This window comes from Eriocheir sinensis, unplaced genomic scaffold, assembly GCF_024679095.1.
Source record: "Eriocheir sinensis breed Jianghai 21 unplaced genomic scaffold, ASM2467909v1 Scaffold347, whole genome shotgun sequence".
Taxonomy (NCBI): Eukaryota; Metazoa; Arthropoda; class Malacostraca; order Decapoda; family Varunidae; genus Eriocheir; species Eriocheir sinensis.
In genome coordinates, this window is record NW_026111662.1 from 312,104 (window position 1) to 330,227 (window position 18,124).

The following is an 18,124-nucleotide window of genomic DNA, read 5'->3' on the forward strand; positions in this document are numbered from 1 at the left end:
AACGAATCTTAACCCATTTCGGCGCCCGAGCTCACATATTTGACACGGTTTTCGTATGAGTTTTCGGTATTTCCAGGAGTATTTTAATGGTCCTAGTAGTAGTTTGATTCTTCTTCTGTACCATGAACCTGAAAACACTCTCATGAGAACCCAATTGATCCCCTTTTTGGCCTTTGGAAATAGTTGGTGTGAGAGGCGGAAGTGTCTGCCAATACTAACCAAGGAGTCTGCAAGAGGCCGGTGGGCGTATACAAGGCAGCTCCCGTGAACCTGACCCCACCTAACGTCACTATTCACTCTGATCTTCATAATCTTCACCCATTACTAGTCCACTGCAGCATAGAGGCCTTTCCCAACGTCCTCCCCCTATCCTAACCCCCACCTAACGTCACTATTCAATCTGATCTTCATAATCTTCACCCATTTCTAGTCCACTGCAGCATAGAGGCCTTTCCCAACGTCCTCCACCTCTCCTAACCCCACCTAACCTAATTTAACCCCACTCGGATCTTCATAATCTTCACCCATTTCTAGTCCACTGCAGCATAGAGGCCTTTCCCAACGTCCTCCACCTCTCCTAACCCCACCTAACCTAATTTAACCCCTCTCGGATCTTCATTATCTTCACCCATTTCCAGTCAACTGCGGCATAGAGGCCTTTCCCAACGTCATCCACCTATTCTAATCCCACCTAACCTAACCTAACCCCACTCTGGTCCTCATAATCCTCAGTCATGACTAGTCCACTGCACCATAGAACCCTTTCCCAACGTCCTCCACCCCTCTCTGTTTGATATATTACTCCATCGTGCTTTGGCAAATACTCTTAACTAATATAATCTTCATCTTCAGCCATTGCTAGTCCACTGCAGAACAAAGGCCTTTCCCAACGTCCTCCACCTTTCCCTGATATTATACTCCATCATGCTTTGGCAAATACTCAAACTGCATCTAATCTTCATCTTAAGGCCTTGTTAGTCCAATACAAAACAAAGGCCTTTCCCAACGTCCTCCACCTTTCCCTGATATTATACTCCATCATGCTTTGGCAAATACTCAAACTGCATCTAATCTTCATCTTAAGGCCTTGTTAGTCCAATACAAAACAAAGGCCTTTCCCAGCGTCCTCCACCTTTCCCTGATATTATACTCCATCATGCTTTGGCAAATACTCAAACTTCATCTAATCTTCATCTTAAGGCCTTGTTAGTCCAATACAAAACAAAGGCCTTTCCCAGCGTCCTCCACCTTTCCCTGATATTATACTCCATCGTGGTTTGGCAAATACTCAAACTTCATCTAATCTTCATCTTAAGGCCTTGCTAGTCCAATACAAAACAAAGGCCTTTCCCAACGTCTTCCACCGTTCTATGTTAGGTGTTAGACCTCTTCATCCTGCTCTGGTAAATGCTCTAACTTTAGGGACTGACACTGTACACTTCATATCGTCAGTCTATGGCGGAACAGAGGTCTTTCGCAATGGTTCATCTCTATTCCTTCACCTTTCTCTGTTTGATGTTAGATTACGCCATCTTGCTCCGGCAAATGCTCTAACTTAAGTGACTGCAATACTCTAATATTCATCATCGTAAGTTATTACTAGTCTATTACAAAGGCCTTTCCCAGTTGTCTGTTCCTCTACCTTTCTCTGTTTGATGTTAGTGTACTCCATCCTGCTCCGGCCAATGATCTAATGTAATCTCTCCACCTGCTCGCCCTCTGCCCGCCCTGACTTGTACATGTTCTTGGTCGTCACTGTTGCGTTGGCTGCCCTCCTGATGTCAGTTCTCCGCGTGCTGTGTCCCGCCGAGTCCATTTCTCGTTCTTGTTTGTTGTTAGATTATCTTTATTTTTTGTTTGTTACCTAACCGATGATGCTCTCTCCGTCTGTCTGTCTGTCCGTCTCTCTCTCTCTCTCTCTCTCTCTCTCTCTCTCTCTCTCTCTCTCTCTCTCTCTCTCTCTCTCTCTCTCTCTCTCTCTCTCTCTCTCTCTCTCTCTCTCTCTCTCTCTCTCATCTCCTCCCCATCCTCCTCCTGACCACACTCACAAGCATACATACACACACATACATACATTCACTCACACACAAACAAACATATATATATATAAAGATATATCTATATATATATATATATATATATATATATATATATATATATATATATATATATATATATATATATATATATATATATATAGCCTTTTTAGGGCCTGATGGTTGGCCCGAGCCCGTTAAGGCTCATATAGTTATTTATAATGGCGCCATAATTCTTGCCCGCTAATCGCTGCTCCCATAAAAGAATCAGAAGGGGTGGCCAAAAGCAAGGTCAGATTCGGGAGGAGAGGTGTCCTGATACCCTCCTCTTGAAAGAGTTCAAGTCGTAGGCAGGAGGAAATACAGATAAAGGAAGATTGTTCCAGAGTTTACCAGCGTGAGGGATGAAAGAGTGATGATGCTGGTTAACTCTTGCATAAGGGGTTTGGACAGTAAAGGGATGAGCATGAGTAGAAAGTCGTGTGCAGCGGGGCCGCGGGAGGGGGGGAGGCATGCAGTTAGCAAGTTCAGAAGAGCAGTCAGCGTGGAAATATCGATAGAAGATAGAAAGAGAGGCAACATCGCGGCGGAATTTAAGAGGTAGAAGACTATCAGTAGGAGGAGGAAAGTTGATGAGACGAAGAGCCTTAGCCTCCACTCTGTCCAGAAGAGCTGTGTGGGTGGAGCCCTCCCACACGTGAGATGCATACTCCATACGAGGGCGGACAAGGCCCCTGTATATGAATAGCAACTGCGCGGGGGAGAAGAACTGGCGGAGACGATACAGAACGCCCAACATCGAGGAAGCTGATTGAGCGAGAGAGTAGATATGAAGTTTCCAGTTAAGATTTTGAGTTAAGGATAGACTGAGGATGTTTAGTGTTGAAGAAGGTGACAGCTGAGTGTTGTCGAAGAATAGGGGATAGGTGTTTGGAGGATTGTGTCGAGTTGATAGGTGGAGAAATTGAATTTTTGAGGCATTGAAGGACACAAAGTTCCTTCTGCCATAATGATAGCAAGGTCTGAGGCTAAGCATTCAGCCTCCAGTCTGGAGTCGTGTACTTCCTGTTGGGATGGCCTTCTATCGAAAGAAGTTGAATAATGCAGAGTGGAGTCGTCGGCGTATGAGTGGACAGGACAGTTTGTTATGGAAAGATCATTGATGAATAACAGGAGGAGGGTGGGTGATAGGACAGAGCCCTGTGGAACACCACTGTTTAGGGGAAGAACAGTGACCGTGTACCACCGCAGAGATGGAACGGCCGAAAAGGAAACTGGAGATAAAAGAGCAGAGAGAGAGATAGAATCCGAAAGAGGGCAGTTTAGAGAGCAAAGACTGGTGCCATACTCTTTCGAAGGCTTTCGATATGTCTAGCTCAACTGAGAAAGTTTCACCGAAACGGCTAAGAGAGGATGACCAAGAGTCGGTTAAGAGAACAAGAAGATCGCCAGTAGAACGCCCCATGCGGAACCCATACTGGCGATCAGATATAAAGTTTAAGCGAAGAGTTCAGCCTTAGCCACAGATGAGACGGCAGTGCTGCCGTCAAGATTAAGGAGAGGAGGGAAAGAGGAAGAAGTGAAATTGGAGGAGATATTTTTTGCTAGATGCAAGAAGTCACAGGCCGAATTAGAAGAAGCAAGGTATTGCCATTTTCTATCGATAAAAACAGTTTTGGTAAGTCGGAGAATAGATTTGGCACGATTCCGGGCTGAAATGTAAAGGTCAAAGCAAGCGGGAGTTTGAAGGCTCTGGTACCTTTTGTGAGCTGCCTCTCTATCATTGACAGCACGTGAACAAGCATGATTAAACCAAGTCTTTTTAGCGTGAGGAGTAGAGAAAAAACGTGGAATGTATGCCTCCATTCCAGAGACAATCACCTCTGTGATGTGCAGGGAACACACATTGGGGTCTCTCTCCTGGAAGCAGTAATCATTCCACGGAAAATCGGAAAAGTATGTCCTCAGGTCATCCCAACGAGCTAAAGCAAAATGCCAAAAGCATCGCCTCTTCGGTGGGTCCAGAGGATGTACAGGAGTGATAGGACAGGATACATAAATAAGGTCATGATCGGAGGATCCCAGCGGGAAGAACAGTTTGACAGAGTAAGGAAAAGGATTAGAGGTAAGAAAGAGGTCTAGAATGTTGGGCCTGTCTCCAAGACTGTCGGAAATACGAGTAGGGTGCTGAACCAACTGCTCTAGGTCGCTGAGGAGAGCAAAGTTGTAGGCTTGTTCACCAGGCTGGTCAGTGAAAGAGGATGAAAGCCAAAGCTGGTGGTGAACATTGAAATCTCCCAAGATGGAGATTGCAGCGAAGGGAGAGTGAGTCAAGATGTGCTCCACTTTAGAGTTCAAATTGTCAAAGAATTTTACATAGTTAGTAGAGTTAGGTGAGAGATAAACAACATATATGTATATAATAATAGAATGACAATGAAGTTTTAGCCAGATGGTGGATGTGCATATACATATATATATATATATATATATATATATCTATATATATATATATATATATATATATATATATATATATATATATATATATAGATATATATATATATATATATATATATATATATATATATATATATATATATATATATATATATATATATATATATATATATATATATATATATATATATATATATATATATATATATATATATATATATATATATATATATATATATATATATATATATATATATATATATATATATAAGGCTCTGTCTCATCAGTTCTTCCTCTTACTGATAGTCTTCTACCTCTTAATTTCCGCCATGTTGCCTCTCTTTCTATCTTCTATCGATATTTTCAAGGTGACCGCTCTTCTGAACTTGCTAACTGCATGCTTCCCCCACCCCACCCCCCGCGGCCCCGCTGCACGCGACTTTCTACTCATGCTCATCCCTATACTGTCCAAACACCTTATGCAAAAGTTAACCAGCATCTTCACTCTTTCACCCCTCACGCTGGTAAACTCTGGAACAATCTTCCTTCTTCTGTATTTCCTCCTGCCTACAACTTTAACTTTTTCAGGAGAAGGGTATCTGGACACCTCTCCTTCCGAAATTGACCTCTCTTTCGGCCACCTCTTTGGATTCTTTTTGTAAGCAGCGAGAAGCGAGTTTTTTTTACTATTGTTCACTTTTTTGTGTGCCCTTGAGCTGTTTCCTTTCTTGGAAAAAAAAAAAAAAAAAATAAAATATATATATATATATATATATATATATATATATATATATATATATATATATATATATATATATATATATATATATATATATATATATATATATATATATATATATATATATATATATATATATACACATATATATATATATATATATATATATATATATATATATATATATATATGTGTGTGTGTGTGTGTGTGTGTGTGTGTGTGTGTTTTTATATATTTATATAGACATGATTACATAGACGGACATTAATTCAAATATTTAGACTCTCTCTCTCTCTCTCTCTCTCTCTCTCTCGCTGCTGGTGTGCTTGTTCATGCAGGTGTGCTGCAGGGTGAGTGTGTGCTCCGTGTGTACCTGTCACCATCACTTCATACCCATATTCTAACGTCGTCTTTTTTCCACAGCGAAGTCGATAGATGACGGCGGAAGCGAGGCGGTGGAGGAGGAGGACTAGAGCGCCCCCTTCCCTGGCGCGGAATAACCAGAGTCCTGCAAGTCGGCTACCCAAGGCCCTCCCGTGGGTCCACTCCCTCCCCCGCTACCTGTATACCTCCGTCCTCACGACGTCCTCCAGCATTATTACTACTGGTGCTGCCGAGACGAAGGCATCTGCTACCGCTCCTGCTGCTGATGCTCCCGATGGCACTGCTGTTTCCTCCGAGTCCTTTTCCTCGTTTGGTCTTCCTGAGTTTTCCACCGTCTCCATGACCCCGTACTGGCCCTCCAAATACCCCTTGTGCCCCTTCCGGCCGCCTACACTCACCGACGACCTTGACCCACTTATCCATCCCTCCAGCCTCCTCCAGACACCCCCATCCAGCCTCGCTCTGTCCTCCCCCTCCCTGCATGGCTCGGTACACACGTTGCCTGCCGGGGTCGCTGCAGGGCCGTCTACCATGACCCGTAGCTCTTCCATGACCTCGGTGAAGTCCTTCAGATCGCTTCTTGGACCAGGTTCCCCGACCACATGCAGGCGTCCGTGGATCTCGTGCAGCAGGCCAGGACCAGGGCGTGGGTGCGTTCCGATTCGGCCCGTGAGCTGCCTCGGCTGTGTGGAGGGCCTGAGGGTGCTGGACCAGTGGGTGAGTAAGACTGCTGCTTTGTTGACTTAATTAAGTGTATAAACTTCATTTAACCCGGTAGCTGCGGGGGTCATGTTTCTTAGGTTAGGTTAGGTTAGGTTAAAGGTCCCATCTAAGCAAAATAATGAGACAGAAACATCATTCACACAAGCCATTTCATAATATATATCAACGCATTTGTGATCAGTGAATACATCGTCTATTTTGGGAGGTTCATATCATGGCAGAAATTTGGCCTATCGTGTAACGGGTTACCGGGGGGCGTTTAAAGGGCGTTGATTAAGACTTCAGCTTCCTTAAGGCGAATATATTCGTAGCCTATGTACAAGGAGCGTCGGAGCGAGAGCGACTGCCGTTGTGTGTCAGTCGGACTCTCGTGAAGGAGTGACGAGTTACAGGTTGGAAAATAATTGTTACAATTGGTCACGTACGTCAAGGTGACTCAAGCTTGATGAAATGCTTTGTATACAAACTGAGACGGTAAACACTGACGGACGACATTCCTATAAGGTGGCGTGATCTATCTGTCGAGGGTTTTTTCCATTGACAATTGTATGCCTAATTCGTGGTGATACTAAATAATAATAATAATAATAATACATTGATATCCTACTATAACAATCGCTGCTACACGGTAAAGCCACAAATTTGTCCCGTCGCTGCTACCGGGTTAATGGTCCATAAGATATACGTATATAGAAGCTTTACAAGAAGTTACATGCTCTCCTACATGGACAAGATATGAAACGGCATACACACACTTTCTCGTTTTACTAGAGTCTCTTGGGGTGTTCATTAAGTTTAGAAAGTTACATAAATATTGCTACGTACTTCAACAAATTCAGTAATCAAGTAACATTATAGCAACTTTTGACTTGGCTGCTTGTTAAATAAGAACCATTGTCGAAGTTTATGTATATACTATTTGTCCCAAACATTACTTTCTATAACATTATTTTTCTTTGTTATATATCAGCTTACAGAGGTACAGAACGAAAACAAGGGACAGGATTTGACCGTTGAAAACAAACACAGGTGAGCTCGTTGAGAATGGAAAAGATATGAGTCAAATGATGAATGACTATTTCCTCTCAGTTTTCACGCAGGAAGATCTAACAACCATTCCAGAGAGAGTTCAGGTTTATGAGGGCGAAGAGAACGACAAGATGAGGGATGTGATCATCACTAGGCAAGTAGTCCAGGATGAGATTGGTAGGTTGAAGAAAAACAAATCGCCGGGGCAGGACAAAGTATTCCCACGGATTCTGAAAGAGTGCAAGGAGGTCCTCAGTGGTCCAGTTACCAATATCTTTAATATGTCGGTAAATTATGGGTATGTGCCCAATCAATGGAATTTACATTTACATTTACATTTACATCAGTTGTAGAAAAGATGTTAGAGTCATTTATAGCCAGGAGCATTCGGGACCATCTAGAAATACATAAATTAATTCATGATTCACAGCATGGGTTCCCAAAGGGAAGGTCTTGCCTTACTAACCTGTTGTCCTTCTACACTAAAGTCATCGAGGCGGTTGACAGAGATGAAAACTGTGACATATTATATTTAGATTTCAATAAACCGTTCGACAAAGTTCCTCATCACCGGCTGTTACTAAAATTACAGGCTCACGGCGTAGATGGGAAAGTTTTGAACTGGATCAGGGCGTGGCTTAGTGGTAGGTAGCAGAGAGTGTAAATCAATGGTAAAAATTCTGAATGGGGCAGTGTTACGAGTGGAGTCCCTCAAGGGTCGGTGATGGGTCCTCTGCTTTTTATTATTTACATCAATGACTTGGACACAGGAATTAGTAGTGATGTCAGTAAGTTCGCATATGATACCAAGATTGGTAGAGTAATCCAATCAGACAGGGACGCTACCGTTCTCCAGGATGAGCTTGACAGACTATATCATTGGGCGGGGAAATGGCAGATGGAATTCAATGTCGGGAAGTGTAGCATTCTGAGTGTAGGTAGGAATAATCCCTCACACAATTACTCCTTAAATGACACTCCTCTAAGCTGGTCTGGGCGTGAGAGAGACCTAGGAGTACTAGTAAGAGCTGACCTCCGTCCTAGGGCTCAATGCATTCAGGCTAAAAATCGGGCAAACAGAGTACTTGGTTTCATCTCAAGGAGCGTAAGCAATAGGAGCGCTGAAGTCATCCTCAAACTTTACTTAGCATTAGTTAGACCTCATCTCGATTATGCAGTTCAGTTCTGGTCCCCCTATTATAGAATGGATATAAAGATGTTAGAATCTGTACAGAGGAGGATGCCAAAGATGATTCAGGGGGTGAGAAACTTGCCTTATGAAGATAGGCTGAAGCATTTAAATCTACACTCTATAGAAAGGCGAAGGTTGCGAGGAGACTTGATCGAAGTCTATAAATGGATGAAGGGCTTTAATAAAAGGGATGTCAATAAGATTTTGAGAGTAAAAGAGCCAGGTAGGAAGCGTAGCAATGGTTTTAAGTTAGACAAATTCAGATTCAACAAAGACAGGCAAGAACTGGTTCACCAAAAGAGTGGTAGATGAATGGAACAGGCTTGGGAGCCATGTTGTGGGTGCCAATACCATAGATACATTCAGGAAGAGGTTAGATAAAGCCATGGATGGTGAGGTAAGGTGGGGTTGAGTGTGCAGGAGCTGCCTTGTATAGGCCAACCAGCCTCTTGTAGACTCCTTACGTTCTTATGTTCTTATATACTGTACCTACTCGTCATTAACTTATTTGTCATAGTATATTTTATTAATTTTATTATTCTATGATCTTATTACTTATTTAATGTATTGTTTAAGGATTGGTCGGCTTGAGGTTAAATGAGTACTTATAAATATAGAGATGAGATAAGATAAGATAAAGTTATATGGAGATAGAGTTGCCAAGATAATAGAACTGTAAGGAGATAAGATAAAAATGTAGTTAAATGAAAAAAAAGTAGATATATATATATATATATATATATATATATATATATATATATATATATATATATATATATATATATATATATATATATATATATATATATATATATATATATATATATATATATATATATATATATATATATATATATATATATATATATATATATATATATATATATATATATATATATATATATATATATATATATATATATATATATATATATATATTTTTTACGTCTTGGCCAATTGCGCCGGTAGGTAGGGCCAGCAGGTTCTTCCCAGTACATCCTGACAGTCGGTCCAAGGCAAGGTATGTCGTGCCTTCCATGTTTTATTGTGCTTAACGGTAAAAATATAGCTTGTTTTTATAGCTATTTATCATTGTGTTTGACTCGTGCCTGTTTTTACTGTTTACTGATGGAGCGGGAGAGAAAAATGGGCTTTGGAAATAAATAGTGGTACTTTTGTCATGGAGAAAGAGTGAAAAAATAAAAGTTGTGAAAAAAAAGCAATATTTATTCAGTTTTTGGATGGAAAAGGTTAGAAAAAAGGTAGTTGGAAAAAATGGGGTACCTATAGGGAGGTGGATGGAAGAGGAAGAAGGTGGTTGGAAGAAAGAGGAACGTGAATGGGGAGCAAGTGGGAGATGAGGAAGGTGAAGGAAAGGAAGAGGAATGGGGAGCAGGAGGAAGGGAAGGGAATGGGGAGGTGGAGGAAGGGAAGTGAATGGAGAGCTGGAGGAAGGGAAGGGAATGGCGAGCTGGAGGAAGGGAAGGGAATGGAGAGCTGGAGGAAGGGAAGGGAATGGAGAGCTGGAGGAAGGGAAGGGAATGGAGAGCTGGAGGAAGGGAAGGGAATGGGGAGGTGGAGGAAGGGAAGTGAATGGAGAGCTGGAGGAAGGGAAGGGAATGGGGAGGTGGAGGAAGGGAAGTGAATGGAGAGCTGGAGGAAGGGAAGGGAATGGCGAGGTGGAGGAAGGGAAGTGAATGGAGAGCTGGAGGAAGGGAAGGGAATGGCGAGCTGGAGGAAGGGAAGGGAATGGCGAGCTGGAGGAAGGGAAGGGAATGGAGAGCTGGAGGAAGGGAAGGGAATGGAGAGCTGGAGGAAGGGAAGGGAATGGCGAGCTGGAGGAAGGGAAGTGAATGGAGAGCTGGAGGAAGGGAAGTGAATGGAGAGCTGGAGGAAGGGAAGGGAATGGCGAGCTGGAGGAAGGGAAGGGAATGTCGAGCTGGAGGAAAGGAAGGGAATGGAGAGCTGGAGGAAGGGAAGTGAATGGAGAGCTGGAGGAAGGGAAGGAATGGCGAGCTGGAGGAAGGTTAGGGAATGGCGTGCTGGAGGAAGTGATGGGAGTTGCGAGCTGGAGGAAGTTAAGGGAATGGCGAGCTGGAGGAAGGGAAGGGAATGGCGAGCTGGAGGAAGGGAAGGGAATGGCGAGCTGGAGGAAGGGAAGGGAGTGGCGAGCTGGAGGAAGGGAAGGTAATGGCGAGCTGGAGGAAGGGAAGTGAATGGAGAGCTGGAGGAAGGGAAAGGAATGGCGAGCTGGAGGAAGGGAAGGGAATGGCGAGCTGGAGGAAGGGAAGGTAATGGCAAGCTGGAGGAAGTGAAGGGAATCGCGAGCTGGAGGAAGGGAAGGATTGGCGAGCTGGAGGAAGTGAAGGGAATGGCGAGCTGGAGGAAGGGAAGGGAATGGCGAGCTGGAGGAAGGGAAGGGAATGGCGAGCTGGAGGAAGGGAAGGGAGTGGCGAGCTGGAGGAAGTGAACGGAATGGCGAGCTGGAGGAAGGGAAGGAATGGCGAGCTGGAGGAAGGGAAGGAATGGAGAGCTGGAGGAAGGGAAGGAATGGCGAGCTGGAGGAAGGGAAGGAATGGCGAGCTGGAGGAAGGGAAGGAATGGCGAGCTGGAGGAAGGGAAGGAATGGAGAGCTGGAGGAAGGGAAGGAATGGCGAGCTGGAGGAAGGGAAGGAATGGCGAGCTGGAGGAAGGGAAGGAATGGCGAGCTGGAGGAAGGGAAGGGAATGGAGAGCTGGAGGAAGGGAATGGCGAGCTGGAGGAAGGAAGGAATGGCGAGCTGGAGGAAGGGAAGGAATGGCGAGCTGGAGGAAGGGAAGGAATGGCGAGCTGGAGGAAGGGAAGGAATGGCGAGCTGGAGGAAGGGAAGGGAATGGCGAGCTGGAGGAAGGGAAGGAATGGCGAGCTGGAGGAAGGAAGGGAATGGCGAGCGGGAGGAAGGGAAGGGTATGGCGAGCTGGAGGAAGGGAAGGGAATGGCGAGCTGGAGGAAGGGAAGGGAATGGCGAGCTGGAGGAAGGGAATGGCGAGCTGGAGGAAGGGAATGGAATGGCGAGCTGGAGGAAGGGAAGGGAATGGCGAGCTGGAGGAAGGGAAGGGAATGGAGAGCTGGAGGAAGGGAAGGGAATGGAGAGCTGGAGGAAGGGAAGGGAATGGCGAGCTGGAGGAAGGGAAGTGAATGGCGAGCTGGAGGAAGTGACGTGAATGGCGTGCTGGAGGAAGGGAAGGAATGGCGAGCTGGAGGAAGGGAAGGAATGGCGAGCTGGAGGAAGGGAAGGAATGGCGAGCTGGAGGAAGGAAGGGAATGGCGAGCTGGAGGAAGGAAGGAATGGCGAGCTGGAGGAAGGGAAGTGAATGGCGAGCTGGAGGAAGGGAAGGGAATGGCGAGCTGGAGGAAGGGAAGGGAATGGCGAGCTGGAGGAAGGGAAGTGAATGGAGAGCTGGAGGAAGGGAAGGGAATGGCGAGCTGGAGGAAGGGAAGGGAATGGAGAGCTGGAGGAAGGGACGGGAATGGCGAGCTGGAGGAAGGGAAGGGAATGGCGAGCTGGAGGAAGGGAAGGGAATGGCGAGCTGGAGGAAGGGAAGGGAATGGAGAGCTGGAGGAAGGGAAGGGAATGGCGAGCTGGAGGAAGGGAAGGGAATGGCGAGCTGGAGGAAGGGAAGGGAATGGAGAGCTGGAGGAAGGGAAGTGAATGGAGAGCTGGAGGAAGGGAAGGGAATGGCGAGCTGGAGGAAGGGAAGGGAATGGAGAGCTGGAGGAAGGGAAGGGAATGGCGAGCTGGAGGAAGGGAAGGGAATGGAGAGCTGGAGGAAGGGAAGGGAATGGAGAGCTGGAGGAAGGGAAGGGAATGGAGAGCTGGAGGAAGGGAAGTGGAAAAAAGCGAATGGAAAGCAGGAGGGGGATGGAATTGGAAAAAAAAAGTGGTTAGTGGTTCCTTGTTTAACGGTCTTGTAACTCTTTGGATGGAGAAGGTAAGAAGAAGAGGGAGTTGGAAATAATGGGGTATCTACAGGAGCTTGAAAATAATTGTGCTACTTATTCCAACTTTTTTGGATGGAGACGGTAAGAAAAAAAAGTTGAATGGAAAGAAAATATTGTCGTGCCCTATTTTAACTTCTGATTGAGAGGTAAATATAAATTGGCCTGGTAAAAAAAACATTGGGATACTAATTATTATTGGCGTCACAGACGCCGAACAACAGATTGTCCATCTTGTTGTTCTCTTCAAGTTGTTTTCCTATATAATAACGTCTTGGCCTCTGGCGTCGGTAGGCCTTCATAGTAGGGCCTGATGGTCGGCCCGTTGTGGCTCAGGCAAGTGTTTATAGTGGCGCCATCTTTACTTTTCAGCATTTTCCATAGGAGTAAAAGAAAAATATAATATGAGAAAAGTATAGGGGAGACCGAATGAGAGGAAGAGGAGGGATGTGATAATGAAGGTGGATGAAGTAAATGATGATAAGGTGACCGAATATGAGAGAAATAAATAAAAGAATAAATAAAAAAATAAAATAAATAAACAAATAAAATAAATAAAACGAATACAGTGGACAAACTAGAACAGGGAAATCAAAACCAGTAAAAAAAACAGCATAACAATATAATAGAGAGGAAGAATAGAATAGAACAGATGTAAAGCAGAACAGTATAATAACAATAATAAAAGTTAGGAACAGGATACTGTTGTCAGGTATGTGTGTGTGTGTGTGTGTGTGTGTGTGTGTGTGTGTGTGTGTGTGTGTGTGTGTGTGTGGTCATTAACAGTAAGGTCAGGGGAGGTAGGCAGAAAGGTGTGTGTATGAGGTTGGTTGGGTCAGGTAAGGTCAGGTGTTGTCAGGGATATCAGACCTTGAGAGGGAGAGAGAAGAATAGGGTAGGAGGGGAAGAAGGGATAAAGGGGAGGAGTAGGGGATTAAAAAAGAGAGTGAGGAAAGGAGAGGCGAAGAGAAAGAGGGAGAGGTAAAGGGGAAGAATGGGAATGAGAGGAGAGACAGGGAGTGATGTAGATAGGGGTGAATATAGAGGAAGGGGATGAAGAGAGGGAGGTGGGTCATGGGAGTGGTTCATAACCGTTTTTGTCATTTTTAACCCAAAGTCCCGAGCAGTCGCAGATAAGGTCATTGTAGCTTCTGGTGTCGAAGCGAGCAGACGAGACGCTGTCCTCCACATCTCCATACCTGTCCCGCCTTCCCTCCATCAGTAACGAGTTATACCTCCATCTCGAGTCCCTCAATCTCTCCACACCTACCATCAGTAAGCCTCGACCCATGTCCCTGCTGCCCCTGAGTCCCCCAGTGCCTCGTCTGCGCCTCCCCCTTACTCCCTTTGCTCTAAGGTTCATTCCCCGAGCCTTCCCCTACCATCCACCCTTTAGCATCCGTCCAATTTTCCACCAGCATTCCTCAGCACCCCATATCACCCGATCAACCTTCCCCCAGCATTCCCCAACACCCCATATCGCCCTCCCAGCCTTCTCCCAGCATCCCTCTCCACCCAAGAGATCCCCGTACCCCATATTCACCCTCGAGCACTTCTCCCAATGGAACCATGACTCCCCAGCGGTCCTACAGGTTACTTCGCAGGCCCCCCTCCCCCCGCCAGGACTCCCCCGTGCTGGAGAGGTTGCGACAGGACGTGTATTTTCGTAGATGAGGTTCCGAGGAGCCCACCGATGACGTGTGTTGGCTGCGAGGAGGGACTGAAGCGGCTGCAGAGCTTGGTGATTAAGCTACAAGGAGACCAGAGTACTAATATAGTCTCCTTGGTAGGCTACGTGTTGGCTTTATTGAGTTTACTTACTTTATTTCACCGCATTGTTTTGTTTCGTTATTATTTCACATCTTTTTATTATATATTTAGTTTAGCTATTTCACGGTAGTTTTGTTCAGTTAGGTGATTTAGTGTTACGAATGTGTGTGTGTGTGTGTGTGTGTGTGTGTGTGTGTGTGTGTGTGTGGCCACGTTTCAAGTTTTAATTATTTATCTCACGGCATTACTGTTTACTTAGTTTTCGGTAATTATTTCACAGCATTGATATTTATTTTGGATCTACCGGTAGTTATCTCAGAGCTCTATTGTCTACCGGTACTTATTTTTAGCGGTTTATTTCACACCATAGCAGATACTCTTCTTTCCCTAACAATACTAATTCTACACATCCTCTTGACTCGTGTTATTAATAGCATCTTTTTTCTAACTTCTAGGAGGAGGAAATGGAGGCACGCGGATACTCTTCTTTCCCTAACAGTACTAATTTTACACATCATAAACTCTTTACTCGTGTTATTAATAGCATTTTTTTTCTTCCTTTTAGGTGGAGGAAATGGGGGGATGCGGTAGGCTGCCCGTGAGTCCCAGGGAGACGCTGGTGCCCATGCTGGAAGAGGAGGCGGAGGCGGAGGAGGCGACGGAGGGGAAGAAGGCGAGGTGAGGCGAGGCGAACTGACTGGCTGGCTTATGCTCCGTTGACCTGAAACGCTGAACACAAGACATCATCACAATAATTATTGTTGTCATTACATGCAGTAATGATGAATTCAAGCGTATATTTACTCACTGATATATATTCTCGCATAAATGCAGTCAACAGCTCCCTTCACGGTTACTCAACAACTGCGATTGGTTTTTTTCGACAAACTGAGAGCTTTTCAAATGAAACTCAGATTTTGTCAAGAAAAAGTCCATGCAGGTCGGTATGACATTTTTGAGAAAACGAGTGACAGCTTGTCATCTCTGTGTAGAGATGATGTGAATAAGGTCAGTGTTGTTATCCGTGAGCACTTGTTTTTTCTCAGTGAAGAGTTGGACAACTATTTTCCTAATATCACAGACTTAGATTGTCAACTTATTCGAAATCGATTCAAGACGAACCCTAGATAACTTCCAGAAGACTTACAAGACAAATTCGTTGACTGTGTTAATAACAACTGCAAAGATAAGTTTTGAGAGTTTGTCACTGACAAGATTTTGATCAACAATAGCGAGTTCTTACCCTACTCTAGCAAATAAATGTGCCCGGAACCTCTTGATGTTTCCTTTTACATACCGCTGTGAACAGGGATTCTCAGCACTGTGCTTGATTAAAAACAAGTTACGGTCATGTCTAGGAGTCAGAGATGCCATAAAAGTGTCTCTTTCAAACACTGTACTGAGGATTGACTTTAGAGAAACTGTATTAACACAGTGAAAAACATCCCAAATGAACACCACTGAGTGCCAGGATTCGAACCCGGGCCTTCTGATCAAAAGTCAGGGCAGCAAACCGACCAGACCACCGACGGGCTAAAAGGTTACCGCGCCTGAGGCCACTTCTGCGGCCATTACCTGACGCCCCAGCCCCGCACTGTGGACATGAAGGTGAAGGTAACCCACAACCGTGACTGACGGAAACGCATTTAATCAAACCCTTAGGGCACATACGGTGTGTAAATACATTAGTGAAACTGTATTAACAACTGATTTCTGATCAGAAGGCCCGGGTTCGAATCCTGGCACTCAGTGTTGTTCATTTGGGATGTTTATCACTGTGTTAATACAGTTTCACTAATGTATTTACGCACCGTATGTGCCATAAGGGTTTGATTAAATGCGTTTCCGTCAGTCACGGGTGTGGGCGGGGTTACCTTCTTAGGCACAGGCTGTATGAAGGCATACTTCCTGCAGGAAGGACAGTGGCGTAGTAAGGGGAGGGGGGGGGGGCGGTCCGCCCCGGGTGAAAGCTTGGAGGGGGTGCCATGATACAGGCTCAAGTCTAATGGGTAAATTTAGTGACGTATCTAAGGAAAGGGGTGTTGGGGTCATATAAGAAGACGCCCCCCAGGCCCCCAACAAAGGTACCCGCCGCCCTCCAAATGGTCCATTTGGAATCCCCAATTTGTTGCCATACTCATTTGTAGAAGCTAGTGTGGGGGGGGGGGGGGTGGACCCCAAAAGGAGACAAGACCCCCGCGACCCCGCCCACAAGATCTCCAGCCATGCCGGCATATATAGTGCCACTGTGGGTAATGATGGAGTTTTGATTACCCAGCTCCAGCCACGCGTGGTACTGTGAATGACGGCGCCTTGTGTTTCAAATGACTGTAGCAGATGAATTGCTTTGCTCGTAGCAGAGATGTTATTTACTATAAAGAACACATTTTTGCATAATGTTGAAGATAAGGAACTGTACTTTATCATGTGACGTTAAAAACTTGAATGTAAATGTTTGTTGTAGCATGAATCTCGCTGAACGGTATCGTAGGTAGGTGAGAGGGGAGACGCCTAAGTGTTTGTTGTAGCATGAATCTCGCTGAACGGTATCGTAGGTAGGTGAGAGGGGAGACGCCTAAGTGTTTGTTGTAGCATGAATCTCGCTGAACGGTATAGTAGGTAGGTGAGAGGGGAGACGCCTAAGTGTTTGTTGTAGCATGTATCTCGCTGAACGGTATCGTAGGTAGGTGAGAGGGGAGACGCCTAAGTGTTTGTTGTAGCATGAATCTCGCTGAACGGTATCGTAGGTAGGTGAGAGGGGAGACGCCTAAGTGTTTGTTGTAGCATGTATCTCGCTGAACGGTATCGTAGGTAGATGAGAGGGAAGACGCCTAAGTGTTTGTTGTAGCATGAATCTCGCTGAACGGTATCGTAGGTAGGTGAGAGGGGAGACGCCTAAGTGCGTGACGTAAACAAAACAAGCTCGTCATGGAAACGTCTTCGTCGCATGCTTTTGTATTATTACTACACACACACAATAACACACACAATAACACACACACATAACACACACACACACACACACACACACACACAATAATAATAATAATAATGATAATAATAATTATTAATTATTATTATTATTATTATTATTATTATTATTATTATTATTATTATTATTATTATTATTATTATTATTATTATTATTATTATTATTATTATTATTATTATTATTATCGTTATTATTATTATTATTATTATTATTATTATTATTATTATTATTATTATTATTATTATTATTATTATTATTATTATTATTATTATTATTATTATTATTATTATTATTATTATTATTATTATTATTATTATTATAATTATTAATATTATCATTGTTATTATTATAAGTATTATTATTATTATTACCATTATTATTATTATTATTATTATTATTATTATTATTATTATTATTATTATTATTGTTATTAGTATTATTACTATCTTAAATATTATTCTCATTTTATGTTGAACACCGACATCGTCGTTAAGTGACTGAAGTATCATGCATATATATAATAATAATAACAATAATGATAAGAAGAAGAACTGATGAAGAATTATCATCATAATAATAAGAATGATGATAATAATAAGGATAGTCAGCCAGTTATTTCTGCTTTTAAGTGGTTGTCTCTGAATTTGTCTGCCTGGAATAGTAAGCGATGTATGGGGATAATATAATAATAATAATAGCCGAAAAAAATAAGGCAGGACATTCAAAACCATATATATATATATATATATATATATATATATATATATATATATATATATATATATATATATATATATATATATATATATATATATATATAT

General features: G+C 43.6%; 1 protein-coding gene across 1 annotated transcript; it reads left to right on the plus strand.

The window, feature by feature from the left end:
- The first annotated feature begins 5,664 nt into the window (after positions 1–5,664).
- Positions 5,665–7,484, plus strand: LOC126991810 (uncharacterized). Its single transcript, XM_050850480.1, has 2 exons — positions 5,665–6,336; positions 7,313–7,484. Exons 1-2 carry the CDS (start codon positions 5,671–5,673, stop codon positions 7,373–7,375), a joined length of 729 nt encoding a protein of 242 aa, XP_050706437.1. The 5' UTR covers positions 5,665–5,670; the 3' UTR covers positions 7,376–7,484.
- Positions 7,485–18,124: the final 10,640 nt, after the last annotated feature.